The sequence below is a fragment of the Euprymna scolopes genome, chromosome 34, assembly GCF_053919585.1.
Source record: "Euprymna scolopes isolate OS-2025 chromosome 34, ASM5391958v1, whole genome shotgun sequence".
NCBI classification, from domain to species: domain Eukaryota; kingdom Metazoa; phylum Mollusca; class Cephalopoda; order Sepiida; family Sepiolidae; genus Euprymna; species Euprymna scolopes.
In genome coordinates, this window is record NC_136515.1 from 19,662,692 (window position 1) to 19,683,635 (window position 20,944).

Genomic DNA, 20,944 nt, shown 5'->3' on the forward strand with positions numbered 1-20,944 from the left:
ACACGCTGATATGCAGTTCAATCCATATAAATTGATGATTGCTCAGAAACTGCATGAGTGCAACTGGGAAGGCCACATATCAAAATGTGGGAGATATTTCTGCTGCACCATAAGCAAAATATGGCAGGGAAAACTTATAGATATGCTTAGTGAAAAATATTAGTGTACATCAAAAGTTACGAAAAAGTAAGCAAATAGATTTTTAATCAAATTATAAAACTAATTGTACTATTTGAAGGCAACAAACTTAGAAAAACATTTACATCAAGCCTGTGTGTTAGCAATTATCTCCATCCGCCCGATATGAGCATGTCACATAATCATGTGATTCAAGATTCATTGATACCAAATAGTAACTAAATTAGTTACTATTAAGAATTACACTTATTTTGATAAACCAATATCTAGAAAATGCAGAAAAATCTATGTATCAGAAAAAATGTATGTATCTATCATGGAATGAAGATGTCATATTCCAAAAATCACGTAAATCAATATAGCAGTTTTTATTTTATTTTTTTTTTTTTTTAAAGAAAACTAAATTTTATGATGTGCCAGACAGGAGAGCAACCAGTTGCCATATTTGTTTAATATGCATTTAAATTCAAGGGCAGACAACTCAAACTAACGAGATTTATCTATTTTCTCCATCAGTAAGACATCATCAATGACTGCAAAAAATACTTAATTGCTAAAAATCATAAAATTTGATTTTCTTCAATAAAAAGATAAAAAAAATAAAATAAAATCACTTGATCAATTTACGGGACTTTTAGAATATAACATCTTCATTCCATGACATGTACACCAAAAAGATTTTTTTCTGTATTATTTATTTTTTTAAATAAGTGTAAATTCTAAATATACACAACTTGATATAATTTTTTTTTTTAATTCTATATATGATTATTACCTGAAATTTTTGGTGCACACTAATATTTTTCACTGGTAAGTAAGAATATCCGGAAGTTTCCCCACTTTATTTTATTTGGAACTACCATATTTCACACTTAAGCATCAATAAAAATAAGCACCAATACTTTTTTAATAATTGTCTATCCCCTCAACTGTGATCCTTCAAGAATTTAAGAACTCATGGATATATGTACACGTCGTAACTCCCAATAGATATAGAGAAACATGTATATAAGTATGTATACGTGTATGATATATGTATATAGCGAGAGAGACAGAGAGAACGCTAGGAATCCTTACCACCCACTAACCTAAAGGTTTCACAGCCGCAGTATTGGAAGCACCAAAGGAGAAAGCAGTAGAAGAGGTGGCACCTGGATTAGAAGTTGTACCAAAACCAGCAAAGCCTGAAATGAAGAATAAATAATCTATATAATAATATGCTGGTGCATACATTATCACCTTTCACGCATAAAAAAAAAAAAAAAAAAAGAGATTGGTGATTTAATCTGATGTTTATCAAGTAAAATTCCAATCTCACCCATTTTAAAACGGTTTCAAAACCAAATTAGGTCATCCAGTTGAGTAAAACAATTTTAAATACAAACAAGTAAAACATGCATGGTCCCCCATGAGTGCACAGTGCGTTAAAAAAAAAAAAAAAACGACAAAGTTCAGCCCCCCCCCCATTTAGCCTCAAAAGTCCCCAGGGGATGTCAAATCCTGGTGAAAATGAACAAATGGTGCAGTTTTAGGCCTTAACATATGTAAATTTGAGTTCTGCACCATGCAAAAAAAGAAATGACCAAGTCCATCAGTTGCCCCCCCCCCCACTTAGACCCAAAAGTCCCCAAGGCCTTAACATATTTAAATTTGAGTTCAGCACCATGCAAAACTGCTAAATAGATACACACAGAAAATTTTGGACAAATATGGTAAAATAGTCCCAAAAATGGAGTATTTTTATTAGCCCTAATAGAGCCTCTGGGGCACACCCAAGAATTATCGCAAAGTATAGACAAACAAAATTATATAGACACCAGTTAGTTACAACTTTTCAGAAAGTTTTATAAAAATCCAAGTCATCAAATTTTTTTTAATAAGCACAAAAGTGTCAATTTTAGCAATTTTAACCCAGAGAGAGTGGGGGAAGAGACAAGATTTTTCCTGGAAAATCTGCTCTGTTATTTTTTTTTTACTCGCATCATGTTTAATGTTTGTGCAAAATTTCAAAAATTCCAAGGCGTAGTTATTGAGAAAAGTATGGACAGACGAAAGAAAAGACAAGGGTGAAATCCTTTTGTCGGGAGACCAAAAAGTAACATTAGTATTATTTACTTGCAAAAAATTTACCCGACAACCATTTTTACACTAAAACAGAATATTTACTGTTTTAAAAAGAATTAAATTGCTACAATCTATTATATAAAGGGCAGTTCTGTGTACGTCCAACTAAAAGGTAAGTTATCCAGTCAGAAAGGAATGGGCTGGACTGAGAGAAAGAGAGGGGAGGAAACAAATGGGGGAAGTAAGATAAAAAAATGAACAGAGATAAACAAAAGTTTTAATAGAAATATGTAACACTTGTCGTGGGGCAACACCGAGTAACCCTGCTAGTCCCTATATATATATATATATATATATATATATATATATATATATATATATATATATAGATATATTTAAAAAATGAATGCATTTTTTCCCCTATGATTTTGACCTTAATAGGATGAAAAATCAAGACATTTCATGTGAAAGTAATATGCACAAACTGCAGCACAACATCTGAGGTGTGTTATAGGCATATCACCTCTCCTTTTCCTCGATAATCGTGGATTCCTATATTTTTCTGCTGAGAGTTAACTGCCACAATCGGTTAAAAATCAATGAAAGTAGTAAATCTTTTCTCTCTAATTAATTCCTCCTTCCCCTGCCACCACTTATAGTTTCCGGTTCGTTCACAAGGGACAGTTACAAAAGAACACCAGTTTGGGTTTTCTTTACTTCCGTAGTTGCTTGAAAAAAAAAAAAAAAAAAAAAAAAAATGGAATGGAATTTCAACGTTCCTTTTCATTCTATGCTTTCTACTGGGTGAAACGGACCATGGACTTAACTGAATCGAAGGGTTATTTATGCCATTTTTTTTTTTTTTTTTTTTGCTTTTCGCTGTGTTTGTTTTGTTTTTCCAAACACGTTCATTTTTTTCTCTTTTTTTTTGCTTTTTGTTTTTCCGATTTCTTTTTTAAAGAAGTTTTGTTTGTTCGCTGTTTCTTTTTTTTTTTTTTTGCTTTTTCCAATTTTTTAAAGTTTTTTTTAACATCATTTTTTTTTTTTTCTTTTAAATATTTAAACAGGGTTATTACTTGACTTATTCTTTATTTTACCCCCCCCTTTTACACACACACATTCCAAACATCCGGGCAACGCCGGGTACCCCCGCTAGTTTTAAATAAAAACAACAAAAATTATTCATTTTATCTCAAGAATAAGTAGATTAAAAGTGATTTGGTTATAGTTAGCTAACATACTTCCTAATTTTTGGCGTAGCGCTACCGGAAGCAGTGACAAGGCAAATCAGTTTCTTCACTTTTATTGTTCTTCAGTATTTATATTGTGAAGCGATTTATTGAAATAAAATATAAGACAAAGTCCATTATTGAAAAATATACAATAAAAATTTAAATTATAGGGATGAAAAAAAAAAAAATTACTCTTTACTTGTACTTTTAATAACAAAATTATTTTTATTTTTTAATAAATTTTATAAGAAATGTTTATGAAATTAAATAAAAAAAATCTGAAATTTTTATAAAATAAGTTTTTTTTTTATTTATTTGAATTTATAAGCATGGACTTTTGTTATAAGGTGTAGCGAACTAAGTATTATGGTATCCATTTGATACACAGGCTAGGCATTAATAGAGATTAGTTGCTACAACACCACATTTACTTAATATTTAATACAAAATTGACTAAAATTTAACCATATTAAACCATTAATTTGGCATGAAGCAGTAATTTTTGGTCTATAACCTGTACCAGTTTTCCAAAGAAAAATGAAGCTTAACAAGCCGCGCGTGTGGTGTGTGGTCCCCCTCTGGTGCTGCATGTGGGATGATGCCACAAAAAAATAGTGAAGAAATTATGAATGTGAGAAGTGTGAAGGGCCCACATTACTTACACATTTTCGTCAAGTTTCAGAAAAATCTAATAGATGGAGCAAAAGTGATGGGGTAAAAAGTGTAATTTTGGAAAATTTTGGGGCATTTGTAACCCCTTTTGAGCTCCTGGGAACACTGAATCCCAGTGAAAATAGACAAATGGTGCAGTTTCACGCCTTAAAACATGTATATTTGAATTCAGCACCATGGGAAACTACCCACATTGAATTTATGTTAAGAACAATTGCCTCCACATTTTGGCCAAGTTTCAGAAAAATCTAATGGATGGATCAAAAAAAGTGTCATTTTTTGGCCATTTTGGGACATTTTTGATCTCTTGAGCCCCTGGGGATGCTAAATTCCAGTGCAAATGGATAACGGTGCAGTTTCGGGCCTTAACACATGTATATTTCAGTTGACCACCATGAAAGACCACTATATAGTCAGACATATCAGATTTTATTGAGAAATATGAAAAAAGAGCCACAAAAAGGGATGTGTTTAGCACTAAAAGTCCCCAGTGACGTGAACCAGAATTTTGTCAGAGTCACCCATACTGGATTTATATCAAGAACAATGGGATCCACATTTTGTCCAAGTTTCAGAAAAACCTAATGCACGAATCAAAAGTTATGGGGGCAAAACATGTCAGTTTTGGCCATTTTGGGGCATTTTTGACCTCTTGAGCTCCTGGGGATGCTACGCAAATTTTTGCAAAAAATTTTTTTTTACTGTGCACATCTATTTAATGAAATACAATTTGCGGCAAAATTTCAGGAGAAACTAATGGACAGTTATTTGGCAATCATTCGGACTAAGGACACCGCTGAAAATATAGGTCCCTCTCTGATAAATTGGGAGACTAATATTCAACATTTAGTTATTAATAAAAAATAAAAATTTTAAATCAAATTACCAACCCTTATGAAATATCAAAAATAAAATTCTTTTTGATGCATATTTACCAGTGACGGGGGGGAAAAAAATATTCACCCAAAATAACAAATCGATAGAGTAGTTTTATTTTTATAAAGAAAATAATTTTTAAGCCATTTGTAACCTACACAATGCCTTTCTAAAATACTGCAAAAATTTGAATTATTTGGAATTATCTCCCATGTCTCTTAAAATGGCGTTCAGAAATCAAGCAGCCATACATTTGCTTTTCTCTTTTGAAAATAAAACTATTCGATCAATTTTTTTTTAAATTTTTTTTAATTTTTTTTTTTTTTTTTTTTTTACAAAGTAGACCACCTAGCAAGGCCCCAAGACCATTTGAGGAAGAGGGTAAAGGTTGATGACCATATTGTAGTCAGCTGGAAAGCAGGCCAGCGGAACAGAGTTTCATAGATGGGCAATTCTAAGAAAGAAGCTCTGTTCATGGAATTCATGTTTAGGTTTAGGCACAGATAGAGTTGAGAAAATTATCGATGGTGGTTTTAGCTAGACAAGCGTTTTTTGTGAAAGTTTGGCAAGTGGGCAGGGATCATAGATTGGAGCTCAGACAAGCATTTGCCATGAAAATAACTATTAGTTATATATATTTTTGATGTACGACATTTTCTGTCATGATTATGTACACAGTTTTCTTGATTTTTGTTTTTTATGAGAGAGAAGAGGAAGGTATGGACATATTTTGAAACATTTTTAAAATGACTGTAATCTTAAACTTTCATTGTATGCCTTAACAATGTATATGTCATTTGTAGTGTATAACTAAACAATGTATATGTCATTTGTAGTGTATAACTAAGATTATTAAAACTAGTGGGACCTATGGAAATTCCATAGCGGCATATTTAATATGTAATATATTGCTGTTGGGCGTTCTGAGGACGTTCAGAGTAAATGGAGACCCCGCGATATTATTGTAGTCCTTTTATTAAAACTGTAAAAATATTTATTTAAATCTGATTAATGTACTATCAGAATATATCTAGTTGTCACAGTTTATCTTCCAATATCCTTATAGAAGTCTGAGATTTCCATTGTATGGATGCCCTACGTGAATGAAAACCCCCACGATATTATACTACTTTTTTTTTTTTTTTTTACAGTGATCACCACTTATCAAGGCCTGGAAGCCACTCAGGGATAAGGGTTATTGCAAGTACATTATGTTAGTGTGGAGATTCGATGAAGTGTTTACTTCAGGGGGCGGTTCATTAGGAATTTGTTAGCGTTGGACTTGAACACATCCAAGTTGTAGTCAGGTGAGAAGCAGGCAGACGAAACAGAGTTCCACAGGCGTGCAGTTCTAAGAAAGAAGCTTTGTTCATGGAATCCACGTTTTGATTTAGGCACAGATAAAGAGTGGGGGAAATTTTTCACAGTGGATTCGGCTAGACGGGTGTTTTTCGTGAAAGATTGGCGAGAGGGGGATCAGAGATTGGAGTTCAGACGAGCACCTGCCATAGAAATAACGATAAAACAAGGAAAGGCTCGCAACATCTCTTCTGTGGGAGAGAGGTTGCAAGGTAGAGAAAAGGGCATCCACCACTAAGCCACGAAGTCTATTTTGAACTCTGTCAAGGCAAGATAGGCTGTTTTTAGCAGCTCCTGCCCAGATATGGCAGCAGTATTCATCCTTTAAACAGAGCAGATACTATGCTTGGATCCTATGGCCTGAAATTGACCCATTATCATTTATTTTTATTCAATTTCTTTTTTTTTTTTCACATTGCGTCTTCCATGATTGAGAGATCCTATTTATTGGAGAGGAGGGTGGTAGCATGCTGCAAACATTAAATTATCGTATCTATATACTAATTTAAAGCTTCTGTCTTCTTTTTTAATAGGATCTATCAATCAAATAATTTATAATCTGGAAGCCGTGCAAAAAGTATGTACTGAATTAATATAAAGATAACTAGCAGTTCAGCCCAGCTTTGCTTGAGCCTTATGTACTCTTCATAACTGTATGTGCATACTAGCATTTCAGCCCGGCGTTGCCCAGGTGTTTGGATGTGTATGTTGAGTAGCAAAAAAAAAAAAAAAAAAAAAAAAAAAAAAGAGTGGTAGTAGGAAGGCAGGCTTGAACCCGTATCGCATAGGAGGAAAAGAACGGGAAAGAAACGTGATGTCTTTGCTCTTACGACCACCACCAAACCGGAAGTGACTTATGTTTAAATTACGTCTAGACTATCGAAAGGAGAAGACGTTACAAAAATATCAGCAAAAAAAGCAACCCCCAACCCTGTAGATAAGTTCCCAGTTGAAGGTGAAGATATTAATGTTTTTTAGCCAATTTTTCGATATTTGTCATCTGAAAGGTTGAACTTCAAAACGATACTGATCTTGGTAAAATCCATCGCTTCTGTCAAAAGTTTATGGCAGACATGCAAACATACATACATTTATATATTGGTAACTAAAAATTTTCAACCCAAACCGATTAAAAAACTTGCCCTATCTCTGAATACCCTTTATGTAAAATTTCAAATGTTTAGACCAGAAATTGTCTGAGTAATTTGGTAGAGACCGCAGAGATAAAATTTGACGCCTGTCAAGGTTACCTACATCTAAAATTTCAAGTATTTAGACTTAAAATTGGCAGAGGAGTTTGGTACAGTATGCAAAGGTAAACTTCTTCAACATTGACCTGTTGCCAGCCAAATTTTCGCCCCAAAACTGATTAAAAAGCTTGCTGTATGTCTGATTACACTTTATGTAAAATTTCAAATGTTTAGACCAAAAATTGGCTGAATAGTTTGCCAGAGACTACAAAGGTCAAATCTTTTAAACTTTGACCCCTTAACATTTGTTTTGGGCTCAAATCAAATTAAAACGTTTGATCCATGTCCAAGTAACCTACATCTAAAATTTCAACTGTTTAAACAATCTATACCTCATTTGATTTGCCTTTTATTCCTCTATAATTTTACCTGTTCGTATTTGACTTTTAATTGAATTATTCTAGTGTTCACGTCAATTTAAAAAAATAACTTCAAATTGAGGAGGCAAAAAAAAAAAAAAAGTCTGCAGCAACAAATTCGCTTAAAACCAGCTAAAATTATCGCCCCTAAATCAGTTTAAAATATCCATCGAAAGGCAACAAAGCATATCTAATCGTAATTGTTGTTGTTCCAGGTTATACAATGTAACATTTAGTCCATATGCCACGACTTTCTCTTAGTGATCGTCAGGAACCCATTAATCTCCAACTTTCTGGTTTATCCAATCGAGAAATTGGCCGCAGATTGAAATGTAACGAGAAAACGGTACAAAAGACTGTGCAAAAGCACCAAAACACCGACAGTGTTCGTAATGATCCTAAATCTGGTCGTACTAGAGTTACTTCTAACAGAGAAGACAATGCTATCAAAATCCACAGCCTAACAAACAGATTTGGAACGGCTCCCCAAATCCAACAACAGTACAATCTTGTTAAAAAGTACTCTCTTTCTACTGTCAAGAACAGATTAAAGGAATTTAATTCACGAGGATATGTTGCAAGACGCAAGCCAATGATTTCTGTAAAGAACAGAAAGCGCTGTCTGGACTTCGTCAGATGAAATGAAGATCATGATTCTTCATATTGGTCAAAAGTGCATTTTAGCAACAAAAGCAAGTTCAATAGGTTAGGCAGTGATGGTAGGCAGTACGTCCATTGGAAGAAAGACAAAGAATTTAATACTAGGTGCTCAGTTTCAACGCTGCAAGGTGGAGGAGGTTCAGTTTTAGTGTGGGGCATTATTAGTACCAATGGTCCAGGGCCTATAGTTCGCTTGCAAGGTCGAATTAATTCGACCAAGTACATTAATATGTTGACTTAGAATTTTCTACCCTACTTTGGTCGGAATTTGGATGATAATCCCATCTTCATGCAGGATAATGCTCCCATTCACACAGCTGGCAATGTCTAGAGGTTCCTGGAAGAGCATGATATTCCATGTTTGGATTGGCCTGCACAATCTCCAGACCTCAATCCTATCAAAAATTTATGGCATTGCAACAGCTACGCAATGATAAAATTTGAAATTTGGAAGATCTTTGGACAAAAATTAAAGAAAAGTGGGATGACCGTTCCCTGGAGTATTGCTGCAGTTTAATTCAAGGAATTCCCAAAAGATTGCAGGCTGTCAAATTGCAGAAAGGCTATGCTACTAAATATTAAGTAGTTCATTGTGTTCCTGTTGTATTTGTGTTGCATTAATGTCCTAAAGTTACATTTAAATAACAATTTTCCATTGTGTGGACTTTCTTTCAATTTGAAGTTATTTTTTTAAATTGACGTGAACACTAGACTATTTTAATTAAAAGTCAAATATGAACAGGTAAAATTATAGAAGTTAAAATTATAGAAGAATAAAAGGGCAATCAAATGAGGTATAGTTTGTTTAAATAGTTACATTAAATTTAGCTTAAATTTGCAGTTTTTGAAAAAATTACAAGTGCAGCCTTTTTTGCTGCCTGTATATATAATATTTTATTACACATTAAGAATCAATGATTTCCAAAGGATATGCAGACAACGCTCAATGGGTGAGAGAAGAATCATGTGAAACGACTGAGTCAAAGCACAAAAACATTTAAACAAAAAAAAACTCTGCAACTCAAGGGATGGAATGGGTCAGGGAAACGGGAAAGGGTGAATACAAAATGAGGAAACAGGTATTATCCAACAAAATAAAATATTCAAGAGGTATTATTTTTCCTTTGAAGATTTGCAACGATTCAATGTATAATGGTATCATCCAATATAATCAAGTTCTGATTTGTATATTTTTCCAATTTCCTGCGGGGTCAAAACATCCAATGTTCCAAGAGATAATCTCCATTATCCTTTTTATTAAATCGCTTATTTTAGTGTAGAAGTGAAACGAACTCCTTTGCATTCGATAGCCTTTGGTCAGCTTTCCCTTTTGTGTTCCATATGCTTCCTGCGGGTGCACATATTTCTGTATACGTCTCAGCTCAAAATTTAATATATTTCCTTAGAGGTTCATCCTGTAGGGGAGAGTCCATGTCCTGTAGGGGAGAGTCCATACGTAGCTTGATTCCCTCTTAGCATAATGTCATGGATACATAGATAGTTATATATAGCTCTGCTTGTTTCTAAGCATCGTTCTCCTTTTTAGTGGTCTACCCTTTACTTTACTACGTTGGAAATTTCACAAGGTGCTATGCTCATTTCCATGTACACATATCTGTCTCATTAGATATATCCTTGCTTGTAATTTAAACATAGTTTTCCTTTTGGTGAGCAGCCCTTTTCTGCTATGTTGGAAAAACCTGTACGCTGCTTTGTTCTTTTCCATTGCAGTTATAGTCATTAAATCAATTTGGGTACACTATGACACCTAGTTGGACACAGTGGGTCGCTTTTATGGTGCTGTGGGTTAGCCGGTTAGTTCTTCATATCTTCACAGAAGGCCTGTAAAATCTCCGCCTAATTTCCTCCAAGCCTTTAACCTCTCTTGATTTATTTTGTTCAGCATGCTTTGTTCTTGAGATAGTAGTTGGTATGTGTGTGGGAGGGGCTATATAACGATAAGAGAATTGGGTGGGGTCCTGGCGCATGTAGACATTATACGTGTGGGCATTATCCGTCTACTGAACATTATATCTATATATCTTTAAAAGCAAAAGTGTCTGTTTGTCTGTGTACACATTTCCCTACACAATAACTGTCAATTTTCAGTCTACTGACTCGAAATTTGATATACAAGGTAGTGAGATTTGGTATATCTTTGTAATCTGTTTTCAGCCAGAAATTTGGCTGTTAAGGGGTCAAAGTTCAACAATTTGACCGTTGAAAACTTTACCAAACTCCGACAATTTTGGGTGTAAACACTTGAAATTTAGATATAGGTTCCTTGGACATGGATCTAACTTAATAACTTGATTTGAGCCAAAAACAAATGTTAACGGGTCATAATAGGGGTCAAAGTTTTAAAAAATTGATTTCTGTGATCTCTACCAAATTACTCAGACAATTTCTGGTCTAAACATTTGAAATTTGACATAAAGAGCAAGCTTTTTAATCGGTTTGGGTCGAAAATTTTGAGTTACTAATATATATATGTCTGCCTAAAACTTTTGACAGAAGCAACGGATTTTATCAAGATCAGTATCGTCTTGAAGCTCGACCCTTAAGATGACAAATACCGAAAAATTGGCTAAAAACATTAATTTCTTCACCCTCAACTGGGCATTTTTCTACAGGGAAGGAGGGAGGGGGTCGCCTTTTTCACCAATATTTTTTAAAGTCATCCCTTTTTACGATTGTCTAGCCTTAATTTAAACCTATGTCACTTCCGGTTTGGTGGTGGTTGTAACAGCAAAGGCGTCACGTTTTTTTCACATTCTTTTCCTTCTTCGTGGTACGGGTTCAAGCCTTCTTTCCTACTAACACTTTAAAAATTTTTTTTTGCTCAACATACACCTCTAAACACCCGGGCAATGCTGGGCACACATGCTAGTATATATGTGTGTGTGTGGTGGTGGTGGGGGGTTGTAGCCCCTGGTATACTATAACCCTACCAGTTCTTGTCACAATATATAAAGTCAATTTGTCCTCATGATCTACCCCTATCCTACCTACTAGCATGCACTCCCCTTCCTTATCCCACTACCCTATTTTGCAACTCCTATGTTAAGATGGTAAATACGTTTTTCAGTACTTTTGCATTTACTGACCTGCAGTTCCCACCAAGTTTTTCAGGTGTGCTCAGCCGCTGACGCGAATAACCAGAAGCAGCCAATCGCAAAACATTAAAGCACTATGAGAAAATTATGATAAACAGGAAAAACAGAAATACAATGAATAAAATCACAAACACGTATCTACCCCAACCTTAACCTGCGTAATTTAATTTTTTTTTTTTCTTCCAATTTATAAAAAAAGTATCCTTCATAGATTCATATTAGCTTAAAACAGGCAGTGTGTTCGTAAAAAAATGAGGAACACTTGGCTGGCCTTTTCCGGTTACTTCTGTCAGCTGCTGAAAGAGCCAGAGCCAACTTTGTGGAAATCACGGGTCGGTATATGCAGAAGCATAATTTTTAATTTTTTTCTATGAGCAGATTGTATTATTCGCCTGCTTTTCCCATCTTGAGTTATTTTCACGTTTCAACTGATGTAACCTCCAACCTTCTTCACGTGTCTGATATCTTTGTGTAGAACTCTGGAATCGCCACAGAATTTCTAATGGCACCCTTTATTTTATTTATTTATATATTATTTAAAAAGGTAGCATGTTCTTGTTCCATCAGCTTTGACCAGGTGAAAGTCAAGTAATTCGCAAGTGCATTCTTAAAATCACCCGAACCAAGGATTGAACCTTCTATCTACAAAAGAGTGTTACTTAGAAGTGAATTTACCAAACACTTAATCCGTTATGCCACTTATCCTTGTAGGTTAATGCTAGATTCATTAGTTTTTATTACAGACACCAAATCTCCATTATAACATGTTCCTAAAGAGATATTAAAATTACATACCTTGATTATTGTTGGTGTTTCCAAATAAACTTCCTCCTGTACCTGTACTGTTAAATAAACCCTGTTGCGTACCAAATGCAGATCCAAATCCTGTTGGTTGGCCAAGGTTCGTCCCAAGACCCATGGCAGGAGGAGCAGCTAAAAAGAAAAAGTTATATATACATATAATAATGTTTGTCTGTGTGCATGCCTCTGTACAACTCTCCTACAGCCCACACCATTGGACCGATCATGACCAAACCTGGCACGATGATGGTCCCCACCATTTTTCAAGGTTAAAGTCATAGCCTACGTGTGTGTGTATATATATATATATATATATATATATATATATATATATATATATACATACACACATACTCTCCTAACATGCTATTGGACCGATCATAATAGATGATGATAGCTCGAGTTGTTCTTACACCATCCACTACTGCAAGGGTAGCTGCGTATACAGCAAAATCCCTCACAAAGCACGGGTATCTTTGCTAGTGTGTATATATATATATATATATATAGGCATCCACATACAGTACTGTTTTGCTGTTTCTCAGCGCATCAGTGCGGCTAGACAGGTACCTATCAAGCCAGAATTGAAACCCAACCGCCTGTACGACAGTGAAGGCTCCTAACCATTACGCTGATCGGCGGCTGCTGTGCGAGTCATGAATTAACGATGGATGTTTTGATATCGTCCGAAATACCTAAGCTCAATTTGTTTACACAAAGCGCATCGCTTTATACGCTAATGGTAATTCGTGTATCACTTCTCAATATGCTCAACTCAAGATTATATATATATATATATATATATATATATGATGATGATGATTGCAACATCTTGTCAGACGAGTGCCACTCCCTCAGACATTTAAAATCCATGAGCCCAAATGCCTGAGGGAGTATCTATACAAATATGATGTTACAGAGTCTTAGCTTTGTACGACAGCTAAGTCTCTCTCTTGGTTCAAAATGTTGAGATCCAGCAACAAGCAAGAGCAAGATAGCCAGCAACAAATTAAACTGCAGACCAGCGTAATGCGGGTAATGGTCTTCCGCTTTATGGTTTTTTAAATCAGAGATTTGCTTCTCCTAGAAAATATATATATATATACACACACACACACACAGGGTGCCCACAAAGTCTGGCTACATAATCTAGAGGATGCTTCCACAAAGTCTGGCTACATAATCTAGCCAGACTTTGTGGACACCCTATATATATATATATATATATATATATATTAGAAAGATAGGTGCACAACTATAAGAAATCTTCTGGGTGCTTCATTATAATAAATATATCGAAATATTGAATTTCAAGTAAAACCAAATGGTATCTACTGAATTGTCATGTCACAGTAATGAAAATAATATAAGAAAAATTACAAAAAATGCTAAATTAATTATTTATGAAAATAATTTTTGAAGACAATTAGTGAAAATGCTAAAATAAAGAAACCGGGGAGTTCGAAGGAAGGTAATTATTCTCTGAAAACTCAACTTTTGCTAATTGTCTTTGGAAACTTTTGGGTTAACAGATGTAGGACAGTTGAGGCAGCAGGGGTGGCGGCCAAGTAAAACATGGGAAGAAGTGATAAGGATATATTTGAGATAAAAAAAGCAGAAATAGATTAGTTTAAAGAAAATTTTTTAAAGCTGTCCAAAACACGCCATCATGTAAAAGAGTTTTTAAAGCGAATACGATGAAACTTGTAAAAGAATGACGTAAAAAATCAGAAAAAAAAAAAAAAAAAAAAAAAAAAAAAAAAAAAAAAAAATCAAAGAGCTTAAAAAACTTACTTGTTGCTTGCTGATTTCGACTGAGAGCAGTGGCTAAGGCAATGGCTGTCGTGCTTGGTAAACCGCTGAACGGATTAGGACCCTGTCGAGATTTAAGTGCTGGGATGTCTGTCCGAGAAGAAGCTTTCTTTTTCAGCTCAAATATATCTTTGGTATCTCCAAGAAAAATACGCCGGTAATTCAAATACTTCTCCTTTAGTGTCTGCAATTATAAAAAGGAAAAACTCTGCAATTTATATTTATTAAAATAAAAGAAATTATAAAAGTCTGTTGCTTGTTGAGTTTTACAGCATTCAAACCCTTATTTTGCTGTGCATTCAAACCCTTATTTCGCTAAAATACAAATGAACAGTAGATCATCGTTCCTTTTGGTATACAATAGATCAGGGTTATGTAAATCAACTTTAAGTAATAGTCTTCTAGAACAGGGTTTCCCAAAGTGAACTCCACACAGCTTTGAGGCTCTGTGATTAAGGTTGAGGGGGCTCCAGAAGCCCTTTCTTAAAGACTAGCAGGGGATACCCGGCATTGGCCGGGTGTTTGGAGGTGTATGTGTTTTTGGGTAAACGAAAACAAAAATTGTTGGCCGGGTGTTTGTTTTATAAAAAAAAAAAAACGAAGCCTTGATGTGCAGTTGGAAAATAATAAAATGTGAAAAAAAAAAAAAAAAAAAGTGCAACGTTTAACGGCAGGTGCCCGTTTTTGACGATTTAACGACGTCAACTTTGAGTGCGGGGCATTGTTTTATTTACCGCGAGTCTGTTTGCTTCTTTTTTTATACGAAAAAGCTTAATGCACATGCGGCGATCGAAAAATGTTGAATATTTATCTTTTGAAAGTCGGGCAAATTAAATAGACAGGCAACCTCGGTTGTTAACTCGTAGATATTATCATTTAGGTGTGATATAAAAAGTTTTAAGAAATGAGTCTACCGATCGCTTCTCGGAAAAAAGCCTTTCTTGGACATACACAAAAAGCGAACATACATACACACACACACATATATATATATATATATATATATATATATATATACTAGCGAGGGGTACCTGGCGTTTCCGCGGGTGTGTTTCGGTGTGTGGGGTTGGGATGTTAATGAAAACCTAAGAATAAGCGAAGTAAAAAAAACCTGAAAAACGAACGTTAAAAAACCCTGCTTAGTGGAGGGGGTGGGGGGCATACCCAGCGTTGCTCAAGTGTTTAGAGGGGGTGGGGGTGTTAATGAAAACCTAAGAATAATCGAAGTAAAAAAAGAAAACATAAAAACGAATGTTAAAACTTAAGCTGGGGGAGCAAAACATTGAAAAAAAAAAAAAAAAAAAAACTAACGTAAGGCAAACGAATGATGTTAAATGTAAAAATCAAAAAACAAAAAAGAAAACAGAAAAACGAACGTTAAGAAAAAAAAACACATGAAAAAAGGCTTAAATAAGCCTGTTTCGATATTAAAATTTAATTAAATTTTTATTAAAAAAAAAAAAAGAAAGAAATCGGTGGGCATAGTTTTTCTATCCTTTAAATATCTCAACATTCTTGAAATTACCACCTTTCTTTCTAATTATCTAATAATTACAAGAAACCTTCTGAACCACTGATGCCATGGCTAATGATACACTGTCTGAAAGTACTTCCTTCAAGCTCCTAGGGTTAACATTCACAGACAACATGAATTGGAACAAATACATTGAGGCTATTGCCAAAGCTGCTGCGAGGAAAATGGGTTCTCTCTGTGCTAAAAAGCTACTCACACCTGAGAGTATCCTGTATCTCTACAAGGCCACAGTTCGCCCATGCATGGAGCATTGTTGCCACATCTGGGCTGGTGCATCTGCCACTAGCCTCTCGCTCCTAGACAGAGTTAAAAAAAAAAAGAAAGAAAAAGTTGCCAACCTAATAAGTCCTGAACTATCAGCTAAACGGCAATCTCTGTCCCATCACCGTAACGTGGCATCCTTGTACCTTTTTTACAAGTATTTCAACAGCAAGTGCTCTGACGAACTCCAAGCACTAGTATCCCCTCAAAGACAAGCCTGAAAAGCAGCAAAATCCCCCCCCCCGTAGAGATCCCTAGATGCTGTAAGGCTACTCAAGTAGCCCCCCCCTCCCCCACCTCGGATTGCTGCACTTTGGAATTCCCTTCCAGGCCCCTGCTTCCTTGACTGTACGGACATGCAGAAATTCAAGTGTAATGTGAACAGCCATCTCGTTGCCCTCCATCAAAAAGTATCCCTGCAAATCTGAACTCAAATAGTAGCCCCTCACAACAAAGTGGTTCTGTGCTTTGTTTTTTTTTTTTTTTTTTCTTTTCCAATTTTCACCCCAAACAAGGCACAGTGCCATTTTGAAGTAGGGGGCTACTGTCGGGGACATAAGTTGAAGAGTATTATGAAGGGAGATGAGCAGCAAGATGTCTGTTCACATTACATTTTAACTTCTGCATGTCAGTACAGTTGGGAAAGCAGAATCCCAGAAGAGAGTTCCAAAGTCTATCAGTTCTGGGAAAGAAACTATTGGAGTAGAAGGCCTTCTTACACCTGGGGATCTCTACTGTGAAGGGGTGGGACTGAGCTGCTTGTCGGGGGTATTCACGTCGAGGGGGTACAAGTGCTTGCAGTTCGTCAGAGCATTCACCATTAAAGTACTTGTAGAACAGGCAGAGGGATGCAACATTTCGTCGATAGGATAGAGGTTGAAGCCTAGATGACAATTCAGGACCTATCAGGTTGGCGACTCTTTTGAACTCTGTCCAGGAGTGAGAGACAAGTAGCAGATGCACCAGCCCAAATATGACAACAGTACTCCATACATGGGCGAATGGTGGCCTTATAGAGGTACAGGATACTTTCAGGCGTAAGTAGTTTTCTAGCATGGTAGAGAGAGCCCAGCTTCTTCCCAGCAGCTTTGGCTGAAGCGTCAATGAAAATCTATATAATTATAAAACTCAAATGACCTTGTAACGGATGTTGTAACCACACATCTGGTTTATAACTTCTGGTTGCGCATGAGTACATAAACAAACCCATAACAGCGTAAATGAAATAGTTACGATCGTCCCAATTGCTTAGTTTTTTTTTGCGTTTAGATTATCCAAATAAACAATTAATACTTTCTGCTTTTTTTTTTTTTTTACATCGTTCATTTCCGCATTGTCTTAATTAGTTGTATTGACCTTATTAACATATAAATTAAATATTGGGTCATGAATGTTTAAGATAAATGAAAAAAAGTTACATTTTATTTTCATTTTCTATTTAAACAGCCATTCTTAACATGGGGAGAGTGTTTTTTAACTATTCTATACTTTCAACTAACAATTTCATTTAAAAAAGATATATCAAAATTTGAATTTAACTTTAAGTATTATTGTATCTGTTCAGTGAACATTTACCTATAAGTATGGCAAATCACTTACAATTCAATGACTAAGTCTTTTTTTCAAAAATAAACAATTATAAACAGAACAACTCATAGAAATTCTTTTTTCATTTTAATATACTTTCACTGAAATGTTTCTGTTATGTCACAAGTGTCACGCTCATACATTAATCTCATAGCTAATATAACATACTGACCCAACAGGTCACGGGTAGTCTAGTAAATTATAGAATTAAATAATACAAACATTAATGTTTAGTATTATTTCTTTTATACAAACAAACTTTGTTTATCTTCAACACATGTGGAACCTCCACCTAACCACCCCAGAATCCAGTTGTTATTCAGCATAATTTATATTTTTCCACCCCTTTCTATGAGTATGTTTTATGCCCAAATGCTTTCTATTCTGTAAGTTTATCAAGTCTACAACTATCTTTAAAGGTATTAATAATCCCACATCTACATTTTGTATCTACATGCATTTGAAGTAATGTGTTTTGTATTCCTTTCAATTTTACCTTTGTCTGAAACATAAAATGTCCACGTCTTGATTGCCGATGACAGTTTATATTGTCTAAGGGTTCTTTACATTATAACGAAATACACGCAACTTGGAAACGGTATAATTATTATAGTTTTTTTTTTGTACTTATTTATATTGAGATACATGCAAAAAATATCAGTTTAAAATAAATATTCAGAAATTTTACTATTAGAAAAATATATTAGTATACAGCAAAATTACAGAAAGTTATTGCAAATTACGTTGGACTTCCACCCAACCATGGTCGACTGAATGAGAGCATGCTATCCCCTTAGATTAATAAAGGATTCCATTTGAAATTCCATGTGGATTTCTGAGCTCAACCAAAATATTTGAGTTCAACAAGATACACTTGAAGTTTGGAGATTATATCAACCGAAACATTGTGGAAATAAGATCCAAGATGAAAAGCTATCTGAAGAATACAAATATGATAAAGGGGGAAGAATTGCTGTTTTCTGATTTGGAATCGATCCAACTAAAACTTATTTGCTAATTTTAACCTTGGAGTATTTGTTTTAGCGCCTTACATTCATGTCTTGTCTGAAGAGATTTCCGTTAATAAAGGAAAGTATAAATGTTTCTAACTGCCAATAATACACTTGATATTCCACTAGTGCTTCAAGCCAAATCTGGTGGAATTATGTAGATAAGTTTTAGAATCTATAAGTGAGAGAGAAAAAAAAAAAAAATTTTTTTTTAAAGATTTGATGGGTTTTTTTGTTACTTACTTTCACAGATTCGTGAACTTGATGGAATACAGCCGCCAACGCTAAAAAGTTTTCATGTGATTTGCGGAGAAGCATTGTTAATTCTGCAATAAAATGAAAACAAAGATTCAAAAACTCATGTAAAGGATAGTTGTCTATTTGTGTGTCCAGCTAAAAGTAAAAAACTAGAAAACAAACACTCACAAAGTTGATATATTCTTGATCAGCATTACCTTAAATTAATACCAGGGCTCCAGAGACAAATTTATCTTTAGTTGACCTTTTACAACTAAATATTTTTGTTTAGTAGCTAAATAGAAAAGTTACTAACCAAACCCACATGATTTTTGGAATATGACATCTTCGTTCCGTGACAAGCACGTACATTATAAAGATTTTTTTGTATTTTTTTTTTAATAAGTAATTCTAAATATGCACCTAATTATATTTTAAGATCTAAAAGGTATAAACAGTTTCTTCAGATGTTTTTTTAACAACCTTTGTTAAGATAAATAAGTGAAGCATGCATGGTCCCCAGTAAGTGCACAGTGACCGAGGCATAAAATAAAAAAAAAGACTAAGTTCAGCACTGTGCCCCTCCATTTAGCCCCAAAAGTCCCCAGAGGACATCAAATCCAGGTGAAAATAAACAAACTATGCAGTTTTAGGCACTAACATAGGTAAATTTGAGTTATGCACCATGAAAAAAAAAAAAAAAATGACTAAGTCCATCATTTGCCCCCACTCCTATTTAGCCCCCAAAAGTCCCCAAGGCTTTAACATAAACTTCAGCACCATGCAAAACTGCTAAATAAACATACACAGAAAATTTTGGACAAATATGGTAAATGGTCCCAAGAATTATCAACAAAGTATAGATAAACAAAATTATATAGAAATCAGTTTCAACTTTTCAGAAAGTTTTATAAAAATCCAAGTCATCAATTTTTTTTTAATAAAGCACAAAAGTGTCAATTTTAGCTATTTTAACTGGAAAGGCACCAAAAAGTTTTCCTGGAAATTTGTTCTGTTACATTTTTACTCGTATCATGTTTAATGTTTGTGCAAAATTTCAAAAAATTCCAAGGCGTAGTTATTGGGGAAATTGCAAACAGACGAATGGACAAGAGTGAATTTACAGGTCCACCCTTCTTTTGTTGGTGAACCAAAAAGCGAATATATTGTTCTATTAAACTTTTATTGTTTAAATAATTTTACTTTGACAACGTTTTATTAAAAAAAATAAATAAATTTTTTTAAAATAGAGGTTGAAAAGACATTTTTCACCCAGTCATGAGCTTTGGAAATTGTTGGTAAAACAATCACCAAAACAAGCCTTTAATTATTTCTAGTCACCATTTTGAAAAAGAAAAATCACTCACAAATGCGACTGTTTCATTTATAACGTAAAGCCCTGAATACTATTTAAGATTAAAAAAAAAAGTATTGTCTTTGTGGTTCAACTAGGTCAGGTTCTTTGGGGGAGGGGATGTAGAAAGAGATATTTTTTTTTTTTTTTTTAAACATGTCCAATGTTAACTATAATATAAAGGAGAGGTGAAGGACTTAAATTATTATTTTCAAAACAAGAGAGGAATGGGCTGGACGGAGGTAAAAGAAAAGGATGCGGAAAAACGAGAGAGAGAGATACAGGTTTAATATATACAACCTTTTTAATCTGTTCTATGTTATATGACCCCGGGCAACGTCGGGTAGCCATGCTAACCTAAAAGAAATGAATTATATCCCTAGAACCATTGTTAATCTTCTAAAAATAAAAGTTGTTTTCAGGCAATTACATGTAAACAGTCTGAACGAATTAGTAGGAAAAGAAAATTTAGACTTTAGAATGGGGGCTCATTTTCGCAGACAAATTTTATATAAATTGAGCACTCACTTCGAAACAACAAGGCAGTAATGATCATCAAAGTCCAAACGAGATAACTAAGGACACTACTTCAAAAAATGCAATCTGATCCAGAAGCGAATGA

The 20,944-nt window shown here is 34.5% G+C and overlaps 1 protein-coding gene across 3 annotated transcripts in view; it reads right to left on the reverse strand.

The window, feature by feature from the left end:
- The window catches only part of LOC145259110 (nucleoporin p58/p45-like), a 123,336-nt gene that overhangs the window by 58,312 nt on the left and 44,080 nt on the right, over positions 1–20,944 (reverse strand). For 2 of the 3 annotated variants that reach the window (XM_080116774.1, XM_080116775.1), the window contains exons 10-13: positions 18,975–19,057; positions 14,322–14,523; positions 12,522–12,659; positions 1,227–1,322 (exon numbers count right to left, since the gene is read on the reverse strand). In XM_080116774.1, coding sequence (XP_079972900.1) covers positions 1,227–1,322; positions 12,522–12,659; positions 14,322–14,523; positions 18,975–19,057 — 519 coding nt within the window. Of the gene's footprint in view, positions 1–1,215; positions 1,323–12,521; positions 12,660–14,321; positions 14,524–18,974; positions 19,058–20,944 lie in introns of all 3 variants that reach the window. The other variant, XM_080116776.1, reaches the window with a different exon arrangement.